This window comes from Andrographis paniculata, unplaced genomic scaffold, assembly GCF_009805555.1.
Source record: "Andrographis paniculata isolate CXL003 unplaced genomic scaffold, ASM980555v1 Contig69END, whole genome shotgun sequence".
NCBI lineage: Eukaryota > Viridiplantae > Streptophyta > Magnoliopsida > Lamiales > Acanthaceae > Andrographis > Andrographis paniculata.
The window spans coordinates 2,316,414-2,335,170 of record NW_026137605.1 but is presented as its reverse complement, the minus strand read 5'-3'; the positions used below and the strand labels follow the sequence as shown (position 1 = coordinate 2,335,170).

The 18,757-nt window shown below is 22.5% G+C and overlaps 1 protein-coding gene across 2 annotated transcripts; it reads right to left on the bottom strand.

The window, feature by feature from the left end:
• Positions 1-657: 657 nt before the first annotated feature.
• On the bottom strand, positions 658-3,709 carry LOC127263852 (probable E3 ubiquitin-protein ligase RHY1A). 2 transcript variants are annotated; one of them, XM_051293119.1, is made up of 3 exons: positions 3,441-3,709; positions 3,198-3,360; positions 658-1,135 (listed from the first exon to the last, which is right to left on the bottom strand). In XM_051293119.1, the coding sequence occupies exons 1-3, from the start codon at positions 3,628-3,630 to the stop codon at positions 850-852; spliced, it is 639 nt and encodes a 212-aa protein (XP_051149076.1). In that variant the 5' UTR covers positions 3,631-3,709; the 3' UTR covers positions 658-849. The 2 variants fall into 2 exon arrangements, with proteins under 2 accessions (XP_051149076.1, XP_051149077.1); XM_051293120.1 differs by having other exon boundaries at positions 668-1,135; positions 3,198-3,355; positions 3,445-3,709.
• Positions 3,710-18,757: the final 15,048 nt, after the last annotated feature.

Below are 18,757 nucleotides of genomic sequence, written 5' to 3'. Positions count from 1 at the left end.
TATAGTAGATTAATTGAAGTGTGTTAGATAATTTGGATATCTTTTACTTTAGTACTTTATATATTTATAAAATATATGTGAGATACTTCGGAGTTGGACAGTTATTTAGCAAATTTCCATATGTGGATGAGTCAATATTAGATTATTCAAAGTTGATTAGAAATTAAATAGATTGAATAGATTGCTCATGTCAACAATATGCATATTTCTTTTCGGGAGTCATACTAAAAGAATTTAGAGTTAAGCGTTCTTTCTCTAGAGTAATTTGAGGATGAGTGACCCTGATGTGCGTTAGTGAGGAGAGAAGTGTCCAGAACTTGTGTTAACATGTGAGGGGTCGTGGCTTGCGCCGGTGTGTCATAGTATGTATATGTATAGAGCGATATGTTTATAATTTATGAAAAAATTAAATGATATTTTGATTTCAGTGTGATTATTTTTTTATAATAGAAAATGAATACTTTTGAGACAAAACGACAAAAAGAGTACTTTCAATTGCTACGGATAGAATAATATTCCCTTCGTCTCATAACAAACTATCCATTTTTCCATTTTGGTCCGTCTCATAACAAAGTATTCATTTCATTTTTTAGTATCTGTACTATCTACCTAACATTATAAATACTCTTACAACTTACAATATATTACACAAATATCATTACATTTATATCACGCATTACTAATAAGGTTATTTTAGTTTTTTCTACTTTATTCCTACTACATATTAATATAATACTAATATATCTTAAACTACGTGTAAAAAACAAACGAATACTTATTTAAGGGGCGAAGGGAGTATATTTTATCCACTCACAAAAAGTCATGAAGTACAAATAAACATATTCTAAATTAAGTCGAAATTTCCATCCTACAACATGGACAATGTGCATTCCCGCGGCCCTCAAGCCATGGCATAAGACACTCGGTGTGGAACCGATGCCCGCACGGCACCTGCATTACCGTCGTGTTGCCTCGCCCCCCGCCCTGCAATAGCTCAAGGCACACTGCGCACTCCTCCTGCTCTGACGACGCCGACGACTTCCATCTCGTTAAATTTAGCCAATTTTTCTTCTTCTTCGCCTTTGGAATTAATAATGGCCTTCCAAGATAACTAGCAGCTTTCGATTCCGCAAAGCTGCCAAAAACAAAGGGTTTCTTTCTTTTGATGAGTTTGGAAAAAATTTGGTTTAGGTTTGATATAAAAATAATATTTGATGTTATGTTTTGTGAGATTCTGAAAACGCAGAGTCCAAATAATAAAATTTTGAAAATTTTTGCAAAAGAAACATACCCAAAGTGAAATAATTTTGATCTAATCATGTAGATACATAGAGTGTGTTTGTTTAATGTTTTAAATATGTCGGCAGTCATTGATTTGACCAAATCAGTAAATTAACTTATAATTAATAAATTATTACAACACAAATAGTATATTACTAAGTTAGCGCATTAATTTGAAACAATTAGTAAATTATCACAAGATATATGTTATATGTTGCCTTATATAGAAATATATGTTGTGTGAGTTATATTTTATACTAAAATCAGTATATATTATGCTACATGTAATTGTACACTATACTATTTAATATAGTGTATTAATACTTATTGCGTGCTAAAATCAAAATTATATTTTACTATATGTAAGTTTATAATTTGTTATATATTATATTAATATATGACATTTTTTTCTAAATATTTGTCGATTGAGTTAGAATATATTATATTGAAATCAAAATTATAATTTACTATATATTATATTAAAATATGTGTGATTTTCTTTGTAAATATTTGTTTATTAGAATGCTGATTTAATTCGAGTCTAAATATACACGTGTTTGGTGATTATTAAGAGGAGATTTGTTCTGAATTTGATGAGAAATGAGAACAAAACCCGCCAACAAGAACAATCCTATCCAACAATCGAATGAATGAAAATGAAAAAATATATATATTTGAAATTTGATTTCAATTTTTTAATATACAATTATTGTATATTCTTATAAAATTTATTATCTAATTTCATAAATACTATATTTAAATTACTATTTAAATTAAAATTAAAATCCTTAAATCAACTAAATAAATAATTTATCTTTGTTTACTTATGATTTCAAAATAATTTATGTAGTATTTATTAAAAAATATCTTTCTACAAATTTATAAAATTCAAAATACAAATTTAATTAAAATATTATAGATATGCAAAAATATTATATTTAACACTTAATTTATCCCCCATTAAATACTTATTTTCTGTTATAATATCACTATTTCAAAAAATCCAAGTCATAGGTAAATACCACAACATTTCTAACCACACCTTTTTTGTATAGGAAGTGGTAGGTAATACAAAATTGTTAATGTTTACAACACCTAATAATCCTAGTTAGTGTACCTAAAATGAAATGTTTGACTTATTAATTCATCAATCTTTTTCTACCAATCACTTTTTTTTTTTTTTTTTAAATTATACAAAATTCGGTTTCACGAAATTATGTCAAATTTCTATACTTCTAAAACTGCGTCAAATTTTCTCGTAGTTTCATAAACTTTACGTCTAATCCCCTCGGCGGTCCTTATTTAAGAGTATTTGACCTAAATGAGTCCAAATTGTGAATAAATTTTAGAATTTTAATTTCTAAACCATTAAAATTACAAATACATTATTTTTTTTTATATTTAACCTCAAAAAATAATAAAAATAAACTATTAAAACTTGAAAAAAATAACTATTTTTTAATATATTTATATTTTTTTAACCCAAATATAAAAAGAAAAATGAATATATTTGTAATTTTAGGGGTTTTGAAATTGATATTATAATATTTATTCATAGTTTGAGCGCATTTAGGTCAAATGAAGGGGTTAGACACAGAGTTTTTGAAACCACGAGAGAGTTTGATACAGTTTTAGAAGTATATGGATTTGATGCAATTTGACGCAATTTTGTGCAATTTATTTTATTTTTTATTTTTTTTTATAACGTGGAACCGCAACCACTATCCAAAAAATACGCACAGGGTTAATCTTAGCAGCACCTAATATCATGCAAACTAGGCCCGGCAGGTCTCTACCAATCACTTTTATTTTAAGCAATAATTAAGGTTCCAATAGATTATCAATTTTGGATGGGAAGAAGAAATCACAAAATATGATCATAAGATGAAACCAAATCAGATGAGATGAGTTTGTACCTTTCTGGTTGAGAATTGGAAGATGTGTGTAGATGTAGAATATGTAACCTCTGATCGAGCCTCTTCTTGGCTTCTCTGGCAGCTCCACAAAGTTCACTGCCACTCTCATCGTTACTACTGCTGCTTATTAATGTTCCCTTAGTCGTCGTCGTCGTCGTCTGCACTTTTTCACAGACATCAAATTAAATTAAATAATTAAACACAGATACAGAGATAGAGATAGAGATGTATGTATTTTTGTACCTACCGTAGAGGAATTGAAGGTGAGATAGCCTCTAATGGCGTAGAGGCAGAAAGCAGAGGAGCGTCTGGTGCAGCAGCCTGAAGAAGAAGAAGAAGAAGAAGTAGTTTGGGAATGAGAATGATTAGTAGCAGAGGTGTGGTGGAATCTTCGTCTCCGGGCAGCCTCGACTCCGGGGAGCATTCCAGCCATTGATTAATTACAGACTAGTTAATTTGATCGGCTGATTGAGAAAGTGGTCAGGTGAGACTAGGACAAAACTCCATTAAAGTTGAAGTTGAAGTTGAAGTTGAAGTGTAGTTATAACAATAATTGCCGTTAAGTCTTGTTTGGCTGCTTTCTCTATGATTTATTATTATTAGTACGGCTAAATTATATAATACCCCTTATATTAATATAGTAAAAATGCACAAAATATCATATATTATATTTATAGCATGAAAATTGATATTTGATTTTAAATAAAGATCAAAATTATGCGAATTTTATACAAATAAAAAATACAAAATGTTTTGAATTTTTATAAAATAAATGATTATTTATTTATTTATTTATTTTATTCAAAAAAAATTCAAATAAAAAACATGTCTGATTTAGGTTTTTATTTAAAATCAAACATAAGTTTTGTACAAGGAGGGTGTTTCGTGCAAACTTTAAATTTAACGCAAGGGGGTTTTGTGCATTAAATAAAACATATGGTGTTTTGTGCATTTTTATTCAAACACAATGCGATGTTATATAATTTATCGTCATTAGTACCTATGTTTCATATAAAATGTATTGTTTATTTTTTATACGTAATTTTTTTAATATTAGTATTCCTCCGTCCATTAAAATTAGCAAAATTTGGTCCGACAGGCATGGAATTTAAAAAAAAAATGAATATTTTTATTAAAAAAATGGTAGATAATTGGGGGTAGTTTTAGAAATTTAGTTAAAAATGAAAGTTATTAGAGACATAATTTAATAAAGTCAATGGTATTTGTTTTGAATGGAAGATAATAATTAAACGTTGATTTGTTGACTTTGTCAAAATTAGTAATGACATAAATTTAACGGATGGACTAAAAATAAAAGAGAGAATAAATTTAGTAGACGAAATGAGCTTTATATTAATTTATATTAAAAATGACAAAAAAAACTTCCATTAGTATTGTGTAATACTATAATAGTCTGGGTAAACTTCAAACGAAACCTAAGACAAGTCACGCTAGGCAAATTCTATATAGTAGATGAATTTTAAAACATCGAGAATTTGAATCTATGACCTGAAGGGCGTGCTCAGTGAATTATTTTAACTCCTGTTTGGTTTGATAATAACGTGTAGTTTAAATACTCAAAATTGGTTGTACATTTTAGTGTTAGAATTATTTTTTTTAATTTATATTTTGTCATTTAAATATTTTAAAATTTTAATTTAAATAATATTTAACATACTATTTCATAAATTTAAATAGTACTATATTTTTATTAAAAGCTTTATAAATTGAAGAGTAAAAAATATATGTTTAAAACTGTGTATTTTTATAAAAATATTATTATTCTTATTCTTGGTCTGTACCTGTTAAAAAAGGAAAATAAACCATTTGTGTTTGGAAAAAAAAAAACTAATAAAATAAAATATTATACTTTTTTTCAATTAAAATATTTTTTTATCATTGTTATTTATTACAATCTAAAGTTTTTTTAAAAAAATGTAAAAATAATTATATATTAATATCAAAATATTTTTATTTTTTACATAAAATACAAATAATAAAAATATTAAAATTATTTAACATACTTCCAAAGTATTTTTAAATTTATTACAAAAATCTTAAGAGTACATATAATACAAAAGACAAAAAAACTGCTCCCTCCGTCTCACATTCTAGTCACTTTCTTTTTTTAAAAAAAAATATTACACACTTTAATTTCATTTTAAACATTTTAATTTATTTTTTAATTTTAATTAAACTAATTAGTTATCTTAATCTTAATTTATAATTATTTATATTATAAAATAATTATTTTCACTAATACATTCTTAATTATCTACTAATTACACTCCTCCTAAAATATAGTGTCTACAATGTAGAGTAATAAAATATTACTCTCTCCCTCTATAGTTCAAATTTATACTCACTTTTCTTTTGGATTATCATAAAAAAAAAATATTCTCGTTTTTTTTTTTAAGCAAAAAATTATTATTTTTTTGTATTTTTTTTACTATAAAAAAATTATTATTATTATTCACTTTTATTAAAATTCATACTTGATAAATGACCACAGATTTACACGACGGATAGAGTATTATTTTTTAATATTTATAATTTACTTCAAGATAATTTCTACGATCGATGGTGTTTCGAGATGCCCACCCAAATATTTTGTGAAATATCCTAAATACCCTCCAATTTGAATATATGCTCGAACAAGTATAATTTCCCCCACGAAGGAGATAAGAAAATCATGCCTGTGTGAAAGAATGTGACTGTCGCTATAGTGGGGTGGATGGTTCAGCACCTGCAACAGGGACAAAATGAGTATATATTTTTATTATTTATAAAAAAAAAAAAAAAAAAAATCATGACATACGAATATTGGAACTTATTAGAAATTTAACCTAAGCCCAAATCTACCTTATTGTAATAATTGAGATAAAAAAAAATTAAGTAAAATAAATCTAGCCTTATTCCTCAGCATAGTCTTAGATCTGCAAATAATGGAAGATTTTGTGTTCTTCAAGCCTATGGCGCAACTCCTCCTGAGAAAATCGTTAGGGTTTCTGCCGTTACTCCCATGGTGAGATATGAAACGTAATGGATGTTGCGTCTAGACCTGATATCACAACCATATTTATATCTCTTATTATTAATTGGTCCATCACCCAATTAATAATTTACTGGGTTTTCTGCATATTGGAGGAGGTCTACACTTACTAAATACATTTAAGCCCAATAAATTTATAGATCACTTAATATAGGTTTAATCAAACTGATAGCACAAATAGTTACATTTAACCCACAATTGAATTTTTAATACAACAACCAAATCAAATATTTAATTTATATTTTTATATTATATTAAAATTTAATTTTTTATTAAATATATCACATTTTCATCCCAATCCAAAACACTTTTTTTTATTATTTTTATTTGTTCAATTCACAAATATCGTTTTCACATTTTAGGAAAGTAATAAATATCTTTTAATTTTTACTTAAATTACAAATATATTGTTATAGATACAATTATTTTATACATAAAGTCAAATGGGCAAAAATGTTAAAAATTTATTACACACTTCTACTAACTAATAAAATACTATTATTTTTTAATATATTACAAAACTTTAAATGGCCCCTTTTGAGGGCGGGGGAGTAGCATTTTTGTAACGAAATTTGTAGCGAAATTTTTTCATGCCTAAATCTTTTTTTTTTTTTTTTTTATCCATAAAGTTTATGTAACTAATGTCAACTGTCTCTAAGTTTCATAACAAATATATTATTCCTTTTTAATGTTTATACCGATCAAGTAACTATTTTAATTCAAAAGTTTAATATTTAAAACTCAAACCTAACACCCAAGAAATCCAAACACGTGTTTGATTGTAATTTCAAATTTAAATTAATATAATTCATTCGATACGGTTCTTAGTAAAAATATATTACTTTTTTCTCATAAAATATTTCAATAAAAATTTAAATCAAACACTTAATTTCAAATTAATTTCAAACTAAGATCAAACAAACTCATTATAATTTTAGATTTTTTTGTTGTAAACTATATTAACTGGACAATCAGTTGTTGGACAATCAGTTGTTGTGTTGCCATTGAACCTATCGTCAATTATCAAATTTGATAAATAAAAAAAAAAAAAAGTTTATTTTATATATTTATTTTGATTTAAGTAAAGAATACATAAGAAGACTAGGAAGAAGAATGTAAATTGAGTGTCAATTAGAATTGGTTTAAAAATAGCCAGAAACCAAAAGTAGAAGTAGATGCAGAAGCCAAAAAATCATTATAAAACCAATTTTTTTTATCGGATTTAATAGAATTAAAAAATTACTCAAAATGACATTTTGTTAATATAATTATATTTATCTATAAATCTTACAATTTATTTTTAAATTTTATTAATTATATTTAAATATTTTAAATTAAAGTATAAAGAAATATGTTTAAAAAATTGGCTATTTCTATTTTAAAATATTAATTTAAGGATAATATATAAATTAAAAATAAAATTACAATCTACTATTAAATTATTTGCATTTACAATTTATTTTAGGATAAACTGTTTTTTAGTCTCGTACGTGATCCACTTTATCATTTTAGAACTTTAAGTGGACTTTGTATGAAAATAGTCTCGTAAGTAAAAAAAATTCGCTAAAATGGTCCTCTGGTGCCGGATTCGCCACGCTGTCCCGCCGTTGCTGAGATGACGCTGACGCGGCTGACATGTCATGGCCACGTAGACCCCACATCAGTGCCACGCTAGCAACAGCTGTCAGCTTGGCGAGTCCGGCACCGTAGGACCATTTTAGCTAAAAAAAATTATTTACGGGACTATTTTCAGAAATGGTTCACTTAAAATCCTAAAATGATAAAGAAAGTTAGATACGGAACTAAAAAAATAATTTATCTTTTATTTTAAAATTTTATAAATTATATTTAATAATTTTAATATAAATAAAAGATTTAGATAGTCCTATTAAATTTGGTGTCTCAATTATAATTTTAAATTTTAATTCAAGTATAAAATATAAATTAAAAATAATAATATAATTATATTTTTGAGTTTTTATTCAAATATAATACTATCTCTGTCTCCGCAAAGATGGTGTCATTTGTTTGAACACAAGAATTTAGATAGTATAGATTAATCATTTAATAATTAAAAGAAATTTAAAATATATATTTAAATATTTTTAATAGTTCATCTGTCTCATAACTATATATCTATTTGCTTTTTGCATGGAGTTTTAAAAATATTAATATTATATTAGGATATAGTAAGAATAAAGTAGAAATGACTAAAATGACCTTATCAGTATTGTGTGATATAAATGTAATAGTATTTGTGTAATATATTGAAAGTTGTAAGGGTATTTGTAATATTAGATAGATAGTACATTTACTAAAAAAAAAAATTGATATTTTGTTACTGGACATACTAAAATGGAAAAATGAATAGTTTATTATGGGACGGATGAAGTATTATATTTCAATAAAATATACTTATGTACAATATGAATCTCATTGTAAAAAATAAAATTTTATAAATACAAATAAATAGAAAATATATTTTTTTATTTATCATTACTATAAATTAATTTTATAAAAAATATGGAGTTTTAAAGGTAAATAAAAATATTTATTAATTAAAGAGATATATAGAAATAAAGAAGTTTGGAATGATCCTTGATTCTTCTTTTGTAGAACAAACAAAAAAAAATAAAAAGAGTCGACGAAATGGAGAGAATATATAAATTAATTATTTTTATATTAATAGTATTATATTTATTATTATTATTATTATTATTAAAAAAGTTAAAACAGTAATTTTAATTAAAAAATATTTCTGCTAATTTCAAAAATTACCCTCGTTGTGTTTTTAAATAAAACATTGTTCACACTTTTCAGCTCAAAAGTTGTTTTCTTCTAAAAAAATATTTTTCAGCTCAAAAGTTATTTATTTTTTTGAACATAAGTCAATGCAAATAGGTATAAAATATTTTCTTAGAAGTAGAAAACAAAAATGAATCGAAATGGGATCTTATTATTATAATTTTTTTTCCCAAATTTTAACAATGATTTGATTACTTCTAGATTATTATTTTATGATTTTTTTAATTAATCTCTGTAGAATTTGGTGTTAATTCGTGAAGTATAATATTATATTGTTATTATATGAATTTCTTTTCTTATTATATGAATTTGGTATTATATATTAAAACATATTCTTTTATTAGTTTATATTTAATATATAAATTTATTAACTTTTTATCTATTATATATAAGATATTAATTATACATATTTGAATAATTTTAAATAATTTTAGTTTATTTTTAAATTTTAAATAGTTCTTTTATTTTAAAAATATATAATAATTATATATATAATTTAGTTTATCATTTATTTCAAAAAGATAGGTTTGAATAATATTGTTGTTGATATTTAATAACTATGAATACTAATTAGTGTATTTATATCACTCTTTTCTTATTTACTAGAGTAAAAATTATTTTTGGTCTCATTTAATATTAAAATAATTAATTTTGGTCTCATTCAAAAAAAAATATCAATTTCAGTTCCACTCAAATGAAAATTTTTCAATTTTAGTTCCAAAATGGTTGATTGGGACTGAATACGGCTGTGTTGGCTTGAACACGGCCGTGTTGGATGACTCAGAAGGTGACTGGGCGTCCCAGACAGCCAACACGGCCATGTTGATTACCCTGCACTTCTGAACACGGCCGTGTTTCTGCCCGTGTTCCTACCCGTGTTCTGAACACATCCATGTTCCTGCCCATGTTCTCAACACAGTCATGTTCTAGGTCATGTTCCTGCCCATGTTCTCAACACAGCCATGTTCTAGGCCATGTTCACGACCATGTTTTCAATATAATTATATTGTAAGTTATATTTATTATTTTTTTCACTTTTTGGTTAAAATTATTTGATATATATATTTATAATTTAACAGAAATATTTTTTACAATTATTTTATAATATAAAAATAATCAATATTTAATTATTTTAAAATATTATTATTTTTAATATTTTTAAAATATTATTAAATTTATTAAAATATTAAAATAATTTTTACTCTATTTATTAAATTCGCAATATGAAATTAAAATAAATAATTATTTACTAATTTGAAAAAAATATATATAATAAAAGTAAATTTTCAAAACGCCAATTTTCTATTTTACATTAGTTCATAAATAGCTCAATTATGTCTCATATTTATTTTTTTATTTGATAATAATTCTATTAAATATATTGTTATACAATTATCATACAACATACACTTTATAATTAATTGTTTCAACTCATAATTTTTATTTTTTATTTTTTATATGAATATCAAATTCTTTTCATATTATTAGACAAATTAACCATATTGATTTCAAAATATTTGGACATATTGTATGTAACAATTGCAGAAATTTATGTGAAACTCAATTTACAAAGAATGTATATTTGCATTGTAACGATGTAATTGAAGTATGGATAATATATGATCTATCTTTATAAATAAATACATCGTAAATTTTTATTTATATTTTATATACAATTTTCAATATAGTTATGGTGCTAATTTGCGATGAAAAATGGTAGCGGAAATATGAAATTAAAATTATCACACAAATAATCTTAATTCATCTTTCGATATCAACCATCTTATTTCAAATATTTACAGGATCATGTATGTTTAAATATATAAATATATACATGTATATATTATTTCATTATTAATTATTTTAAAATATTATTATATCCTTTAAATACATAACAAAAAAATAATACTCCATCCGTCCACTTAATAAGTTTGCATTTACATTTTGTGTCATTATACTTAACATTAAAAATATTATTATATTTGTATAATTTTTTGTATAAACGTCTTTCTATTAGTATTATAAGACAATAATAGAAGTATTTTTGTCATTTTTCATTGATTTATACTATGTTTTGATATAATAATTAATATTTAAATATCAATACGAAGAAAAAATGGAAACTTTCAAAGTAAACAGAAAGAGTATATTATTAGTCTTTGAGTTTATTGACACTTTTATAAATTATGCTTATATATTTATAGTACTAACTCTATCTAATGGGCATGACAAAAAAATCAGCCATCTAACATATTTTATATTCTCTTATGTTATTCAAATTTATTTTATTTTATTTTATTTTTTGTCAAATAAATTCACTTTTTAGTAAAAATAAAATATCACCTATCCTACTTTTTCTTTACCCTAAAAATAAATATTTTTATTTTTATTTATTTTTTTAAAATACGTATCCAGCCAAATGGACATATATTTTAATGACAAAATAGAGTATTAATTGTTGTTAGAATTAAGAACATTTGTACATTTTACAAAATATTTATAAATATAATCAATTATTTATCTTATACTATTTTAATAATTTATACAAATTGTGCGCACCGGGGTGCTGCTAGTATAATATTCCATCGGTTTTCATTACGGTGTCACAGTTACTGTAGACACAAAAATTACAAGGGGTATAATTAGTAAATAATTAAAAATATTTTAGTAAAATTAATTATAATATAATAATAATTATATATTACGATTAAAATAACCAATTAATCTGATAAAAATTAAAACAATTATAAATTATAAATTTTAAAATATAATTCAAATGTAAAATACTTTTCTAAAATAAAAAAAAAATAATATAATATGTGGGATGAACCAAAATAAAAAATATAAAATAATATATGGAACGAAAGAAAGTATATATTAAACATTGTATTGTTAAAACTTTGATTGGACAAATAAGTTATGCATAGGAGTTTTGTGGACATAGGAAATATTTTATGTAATAAATTTATATAAAATATTATACAATTTATGTTTTAAATAAAATAAAATAAAAAAGTATTGGATACAATATGTTTTGTATAAAAAATTGATAGGTGTGTTTGGTTTGAGTTTCAAACTTAATCAACATTATTAATTCTGCATAATTTTTAATTAAATTATATTAATTTTTTTTTTATAAAATATTATACTATTTAAATTAAAATTCAAAATAAAACTAAACAAACCTGATATTTTTTATATGAATCCAATATTAGATAGTAAAACATTAGGAAAAGTATACTATATCATATAATAAAAAAATCAAAATTCAAATAAATAAAGTTTATATGTATTAAATAGATTATATATATTTTAGCCTTTTGAAAAGTTCTAAAGATTCACTCATTGATGAGATAAGAAGGATACCACTAATTTGCAACTCTGCCTGCATTATTAAAGGTGATCACACAATAAGAGCATATGACAAATAACCTAATTTTTTTTTTTTATTATTATTATTCAAATTTATTTTCGTTTCATTTTTTTTGGTAAAAAAATACTACTTTTTTTTACCAAAAAAATTGAAAATTTCTATTCTTACATATTTTTTTAAAAAATCCGTGCCCGATCAAATAAGCACACAATTGGATAGCGGAGGGAGTATTAAATTATAATAATCATCGGTCTCAGAAAAAGATATTATTTTCTATTTTTGTCATTCCCAAAATAAGGATATCATTTCTTAATTTAATAATTGTACTAGTACTTACATAACATAATAAATATCATTACAACTTACAATATATTACACAAATGTCATTACTTTTATATTACACCTTACTAATAGGGGTATTTTTATTTTTTAATTACAAACAAATATAATATTAATATTTAAAAATTTACGTGCAAAAAATAAACGATACTCTTGTTGCGGAACAGAGAGAATATATAGTCCATGAGAGAAATAATATTTTTTAAAAAAACATACACATGAAAAATATCTATCAACTATCATAATTTAGATGCGATATTTCATAAACTTCAAGTAAATATATAATCCCTCCGTCTCATATCTATATATCTATTTTTTTTTTTGCACCAAGTTTTAGAAATATTAGTATTATATTAGGATAAAGTAGAAATAAAGGTAAAAAGACTAAATTAACCCTATTAGTATTGTATGATATAAAGGTAATGACATTTGTGTAATATATTGTAAATTGAAAGAATATTTGTAATGTTAGATAGATAATACAATTACGAAAAAAGAAAATGAATACTTTGTTACGGGACGAACCAAAATGAAAAAATAGATAGATTGTTAAGCGACGGAGGAAATATTTTATACGTTTTTGTCAACATTGAATCATATTTCTATCACTATCAAAGATATACCTTATTTCATTTTCTACTATTCTATAACATACCTAATAGATAGAATTTCATAAACTATCATAATTTAGATGAAATATTTCATACCTATCAATTATCATAATTTAGATGCAATATTTCATTAAACTTCAAGTAAAATTGACAAAAATACCAAAATATTAATTATATTTATCAAATCAAAATACAACGTTGAATCATATTTCTATCACTATCAAACATATACCTGTTGAATATTATCTTACCTTGCTAAATGTGTGGAAACTCCCTAGTATATAAGGGTGAAAGACCACTCCACCTATCACTAATTGGTTTTACGTTAGAAGCTCGGATATCTTCTTAACATGGTATCGGAGCCATAGTGCCCGTTTCAAGATTAACAATGCCTTATTTCATTTTCTACTATTAAATAACATACCTAAAATTTCAAAACCACACTCTAGAATTTAACAAAACTTTTCTAATTGATTCTTTTTCAGAACTTTTTTAATACTGTCCGTAAAAAATCATAAATATATTCTTTTCTTTCGTCAAAATTTCGAACAATATAGCACATATATTAGGTATGTTGCTTTTCAATTTCTTATTATTATATTTTAAATAATTAATTAAATGTTATATTTTATAATTTTTTTATAAAAATCAATAAATATACGACAATAAAGAAAATGAAAATAAAAAAAAATTTAAAAAAAAAAAAAAAAAAACTTCAAACCAAGATTGTCTAACATAGCAATTAGCACCTACTAATTATATGTAGGTGCAATAATTCTTTTGCACAATTAAATTGTTGAAAGTATTGGGACCATTTTTTAAAATATTTTCTAAATACTCAAATAATTTCCTTTATTGGCCTCAATATTTTAGGATTTGTTTAGATATGATTTTTGGAAATTACTTGTTTTTTTAGTTTTTTATTTTATATTTTGGTTTAATTAATTATTTAAATATAATATTTTGTAAGATAAATTAATAGTATATTTTTATTTCAAAAAAAAACTTAGGTGTTTTAAGGTTTTTTTTTTAAAAATAATAATAAAAAGCAAACATTTGATTTATATATTTATTTTAAAAAATGATACAATAAATGTATAGTGCCGAAAATAGTTTTTTGAATATATTTGAAAACTATTTTCGTTTTTTTTTTAAATTAAAACATTTTGTGTTGAAAAAATGTATTTTAATGTATAATTTTAAATCAAATATATGTTTTAGATATAATATTTGTTGAATTGTGAAATTTGATTAAAGTTCAAAGTCTTGATGACTTGTGTTTCTTTTGGTAAGTTTAGAAAAATTAGTCACGATTTTTACCACATATTTATTGAATATAAGTCGGTATTGGAATGCAAATTAAATTTTATATTGCAAAATCAGAAGAACAATTTATCTTTTATAAGTTTCACATCTAACTCTACTAATATGACATTTTTTTTTAAGAAGTTCAAAAAAAAAAAAAAAACATCATACGAATTCAATCCAAAACGGATAATATCTATATTAGTGTTGAATTAATTCAGTTTGGTCGAAGGTCTATTAAATAATAGGCCACATAGGCTTCTATTGATCCACTAGAAACTATGCTATTGGCCCATATTCAATACAACTCCATTTCACCATGCATATAATTAAAATTTACAATTTTATTAATATACTTTTTTTTTCTTATGTTAGATTTTATTTGCACTATGACCATAGTTTATTATATATGAATTCAAATTTTATATTATTTATTCTATAAAACCTTCAATTTTATTCTTATGAAAAACACAAGAAAAAAAGTATTCCTTCCTTTTTCACCTACGATTTTTTTTTTTTTTACACCGTAGACGAAAGTATAATTAATGAATAATTAAAAATATATTAGTAAAATTAATTATTGTATAAAAAAATAATTATAGATAAAGATAAAGATAACTAACTAGTCTATTTAAAATTTTAAAAATTATATGTTAAAAAATTTAAATGAGATTGAAGTGCATTACTCCCTCCGTCCCAAAACTATAGTCTTAATTGGGTTTGGCACGAGATTTAAGGAATATTGGTATTATATTGGTAAAAAGTATGGATAAAAGATTTTTTTTGCTCTTGTGAGTGTATTATTGTAAAAAGTAGTGACAATTGTGTATAAAAATGAAAAAGTAAGAGTAGTTTTATGGCGATATGATTATTTATAGAAATAAGACTATTATTTTAGAACGAACAAAAATGGTAAACAAAATTATTGTATTGGAAGGGAGAAAATATTTTCTTAAAAAATGACAAAATATGTAAGAAACAAAAATAAAAAAATAGACACGTGAAACGGAAGAGTATTTAAAAAGTTTGGGGAAATTTGACTATATTACTCTCTCCGTCCTATATTTTGTGTTCAGTTTACCGTAAATATGAAAATTTAGGTAAAATATAATTAATAAATAATTAAAAATATATATTAATAAAAATAATTATTATATGATAAAATTAATTATATATTAAAATTAAGATAACTAAATAATATAATTAAAATTAAAAAATTATAAATTATGAAATTTAAGATGTGATTAAGATGTATAATTAATTATATGTCCTAAAAAGAAAAAGACCAACAAAGTGTGACGGAAATAAAAATAGTTGACGAAAAAGTACTCCCTCCATCCTGCGAAAGATGGAGCCTTTTGTTAGGGAGTATTTTAGATACTATAGGTTATTAAATTATTAATAATAAGTTAAGATAATATTTCATTATTTTTTATATGTGTAGTGTTGTTAGTATTTTAAATATTTTTTGAATTATATCTCAACAATATGAATATCATTTTGTAAACAATAAAATTTTATATAATACAAATGAATAAACAAATATATTTATTTATTTATCATTATCATAAATTAATTTTATAAAAAATGAGAAGTTTTAAAGGTAAATAAAAATATTTATTAACTAAGGAGAAAAATATAAATAAAGGAATTTTGAGTAGATCCTACGTATAAGAGGTTAAAAATTTAATTAAATTATTTTATATTTATTAAGTATGTTTAAAATTAATAAACTTATAAAAAAATGAAAATTGATCATCTTTTGTTTCTATTACTCCCTCCGTCCCAGATACCGTGTCTGCTATACTGTAGACACGGTATTTTAGGAGGGGTGTAATTAGTAGATAATTAAGATTAAGATAACTAATTAGTTTAATTAAAATTTAAAAAAATAAATAAAGTTTAAAAATTTAAAATGAGATTAAAGTGTGTAATCATTTTCCAAAAAAAGAAAGTGACATAGTACGTGGACGGACAGAAACGGCAACGTGAAAATGGTATATGCGACGGAGGGAGTAAAATTTTAAGGGAAAAGTTAACATTTTTTTTAAGTTACGAAAAAATAATAATAACACTAATAAAATTATTATATTATATTTTTACATTAACACAATTATTAGCTATTAAGTCAATATAAATTAAAATGATTCAAACTCAAATTAAGAGGTCTATTCATTTTAGATTTTATTATTTATATGAATTTTATAGGATCGCAAGATATTTTTTTATTAATTTATATAATTTGTATAAATTTATATGAAACATATTTATAAATAAAACAATAAGATAATTAAATAAATATGCAAAAATGTAAAAATATAGATGGAATATTATATTTTTATAAAATAAAGTATATATTAATATATATTATATATTATTAATGATGTATAATAATTATTAAATAATATTGTATTTATATTTTAATATTGTTAATTTTATAAATTTTATTATATTATCATTCAATTAATTGTTTTAAATGATTAGAATTTTAGTATAATTTTATTATATGAGTATATGTATTATTAATTTAATAAATTTAATGTGAAATGTCAATGAAATAAAATATATACGGAGATGAATAATGTCCTTTTGACAAATGACTCGGGTTCAAATCTTCTTCGTATCTTTTTAAATTAAATTTATTTGAATTTTTTATAAAAAAAATTTAATTTAAACTTTTAATTAAAAATATGTCACAATATCCGAACACAAACATTTAAAATTAATAGTATTTTAATATTTATTTTTTTTCAAATATTATGGATTTATTTGTTTAGTATTTTGATTTAAAATAATTTTTTATATGATGTATAAAATAGTGTCGAAAATATAGAAAATAATATTCCTTCTGTTTCATTTAAATTGCCTTTTTTTTCTTTTTTTTTTTTTATCCGTTCCACTTTAATTGATCCGTTTTTATTTTTAGTAAAATTTACTAAATCTATTAATACTTAACAACTATAAATCAATTTAATTAACTTAATAACATATTACATAATACACAATATAGGACTCACTTGAAACTCTTTTATTTGTATCTCTCTCCTCAATCAACAAATATTTTTATCACATTTAAAACTTCTACTCTTTAATAAAATTAATTTTATCTTAATTATAAATAAATAAATATATATTTTTTTATTTTTATTATTTAAAATTTTACTCTCTACAACATGGTATCCATATTGCATATATTTTATTAAGATATAATATTTAAAATATTTTAATACATATTTTGTAGTATTTATTTTAATCATATATATTAACAAAATCAATAATATTACTCAAATTAAAATTTAATAAAATAATATCATAATTCAATATTATTACCTAATTAAATACATTTACCTTAAATATTGTATCCCAAATAAAAAGAACCAACTGATTTGGATGGAGTCATTTTGAATGTTGACTTGAATATTTTATTTTAAATGTTGATTTTTTTATTTTTTAAAAAAATATATAATAAATATTAAAAATCATATTGAAAAAAATGTAAGCAAACAAACCTATATCATACATACATTCAATATATATTTATTTATATTTGAACTTATTATATTTTATAAAAAATAATTTATAGTATTAATTATAATTTTTTTTTATAAATAATATTCTTATTTTATATATTTATTAAAATACTATAATTTATAAACTTTAACATATATTTAAAAATTTGTTGATACTAGTATTATGGATTGAATATTAATTAAATAACTCACCTAAAACCCAACTCGGGTGTGTTTCTACACATAAGTTTTGGCCAAAAAAAACCGGGCCAACAGTAGCTGTACAAGCTCTATACATTGCACAGAACTGTCCTAATTTTTTTTATTTTTTAATTTAAATTATAAATATAAATTTGAATTTTTATAATATGTATAATTTAATAAAATATACTCCCTCTGTTCCAAAAGAGATGCCTGGGTGTTGTTTGACACGGGAATTAAGGAATAATAGATATAAAGTAAAATATAAAATACTAAAATGCCCTTGTTTTTTGAAAAAATTTAAAAAGTATATTAGAGTAATAATTATGAATAGTTTAGAAAAGTAGAAATAATTTTGTTATAAA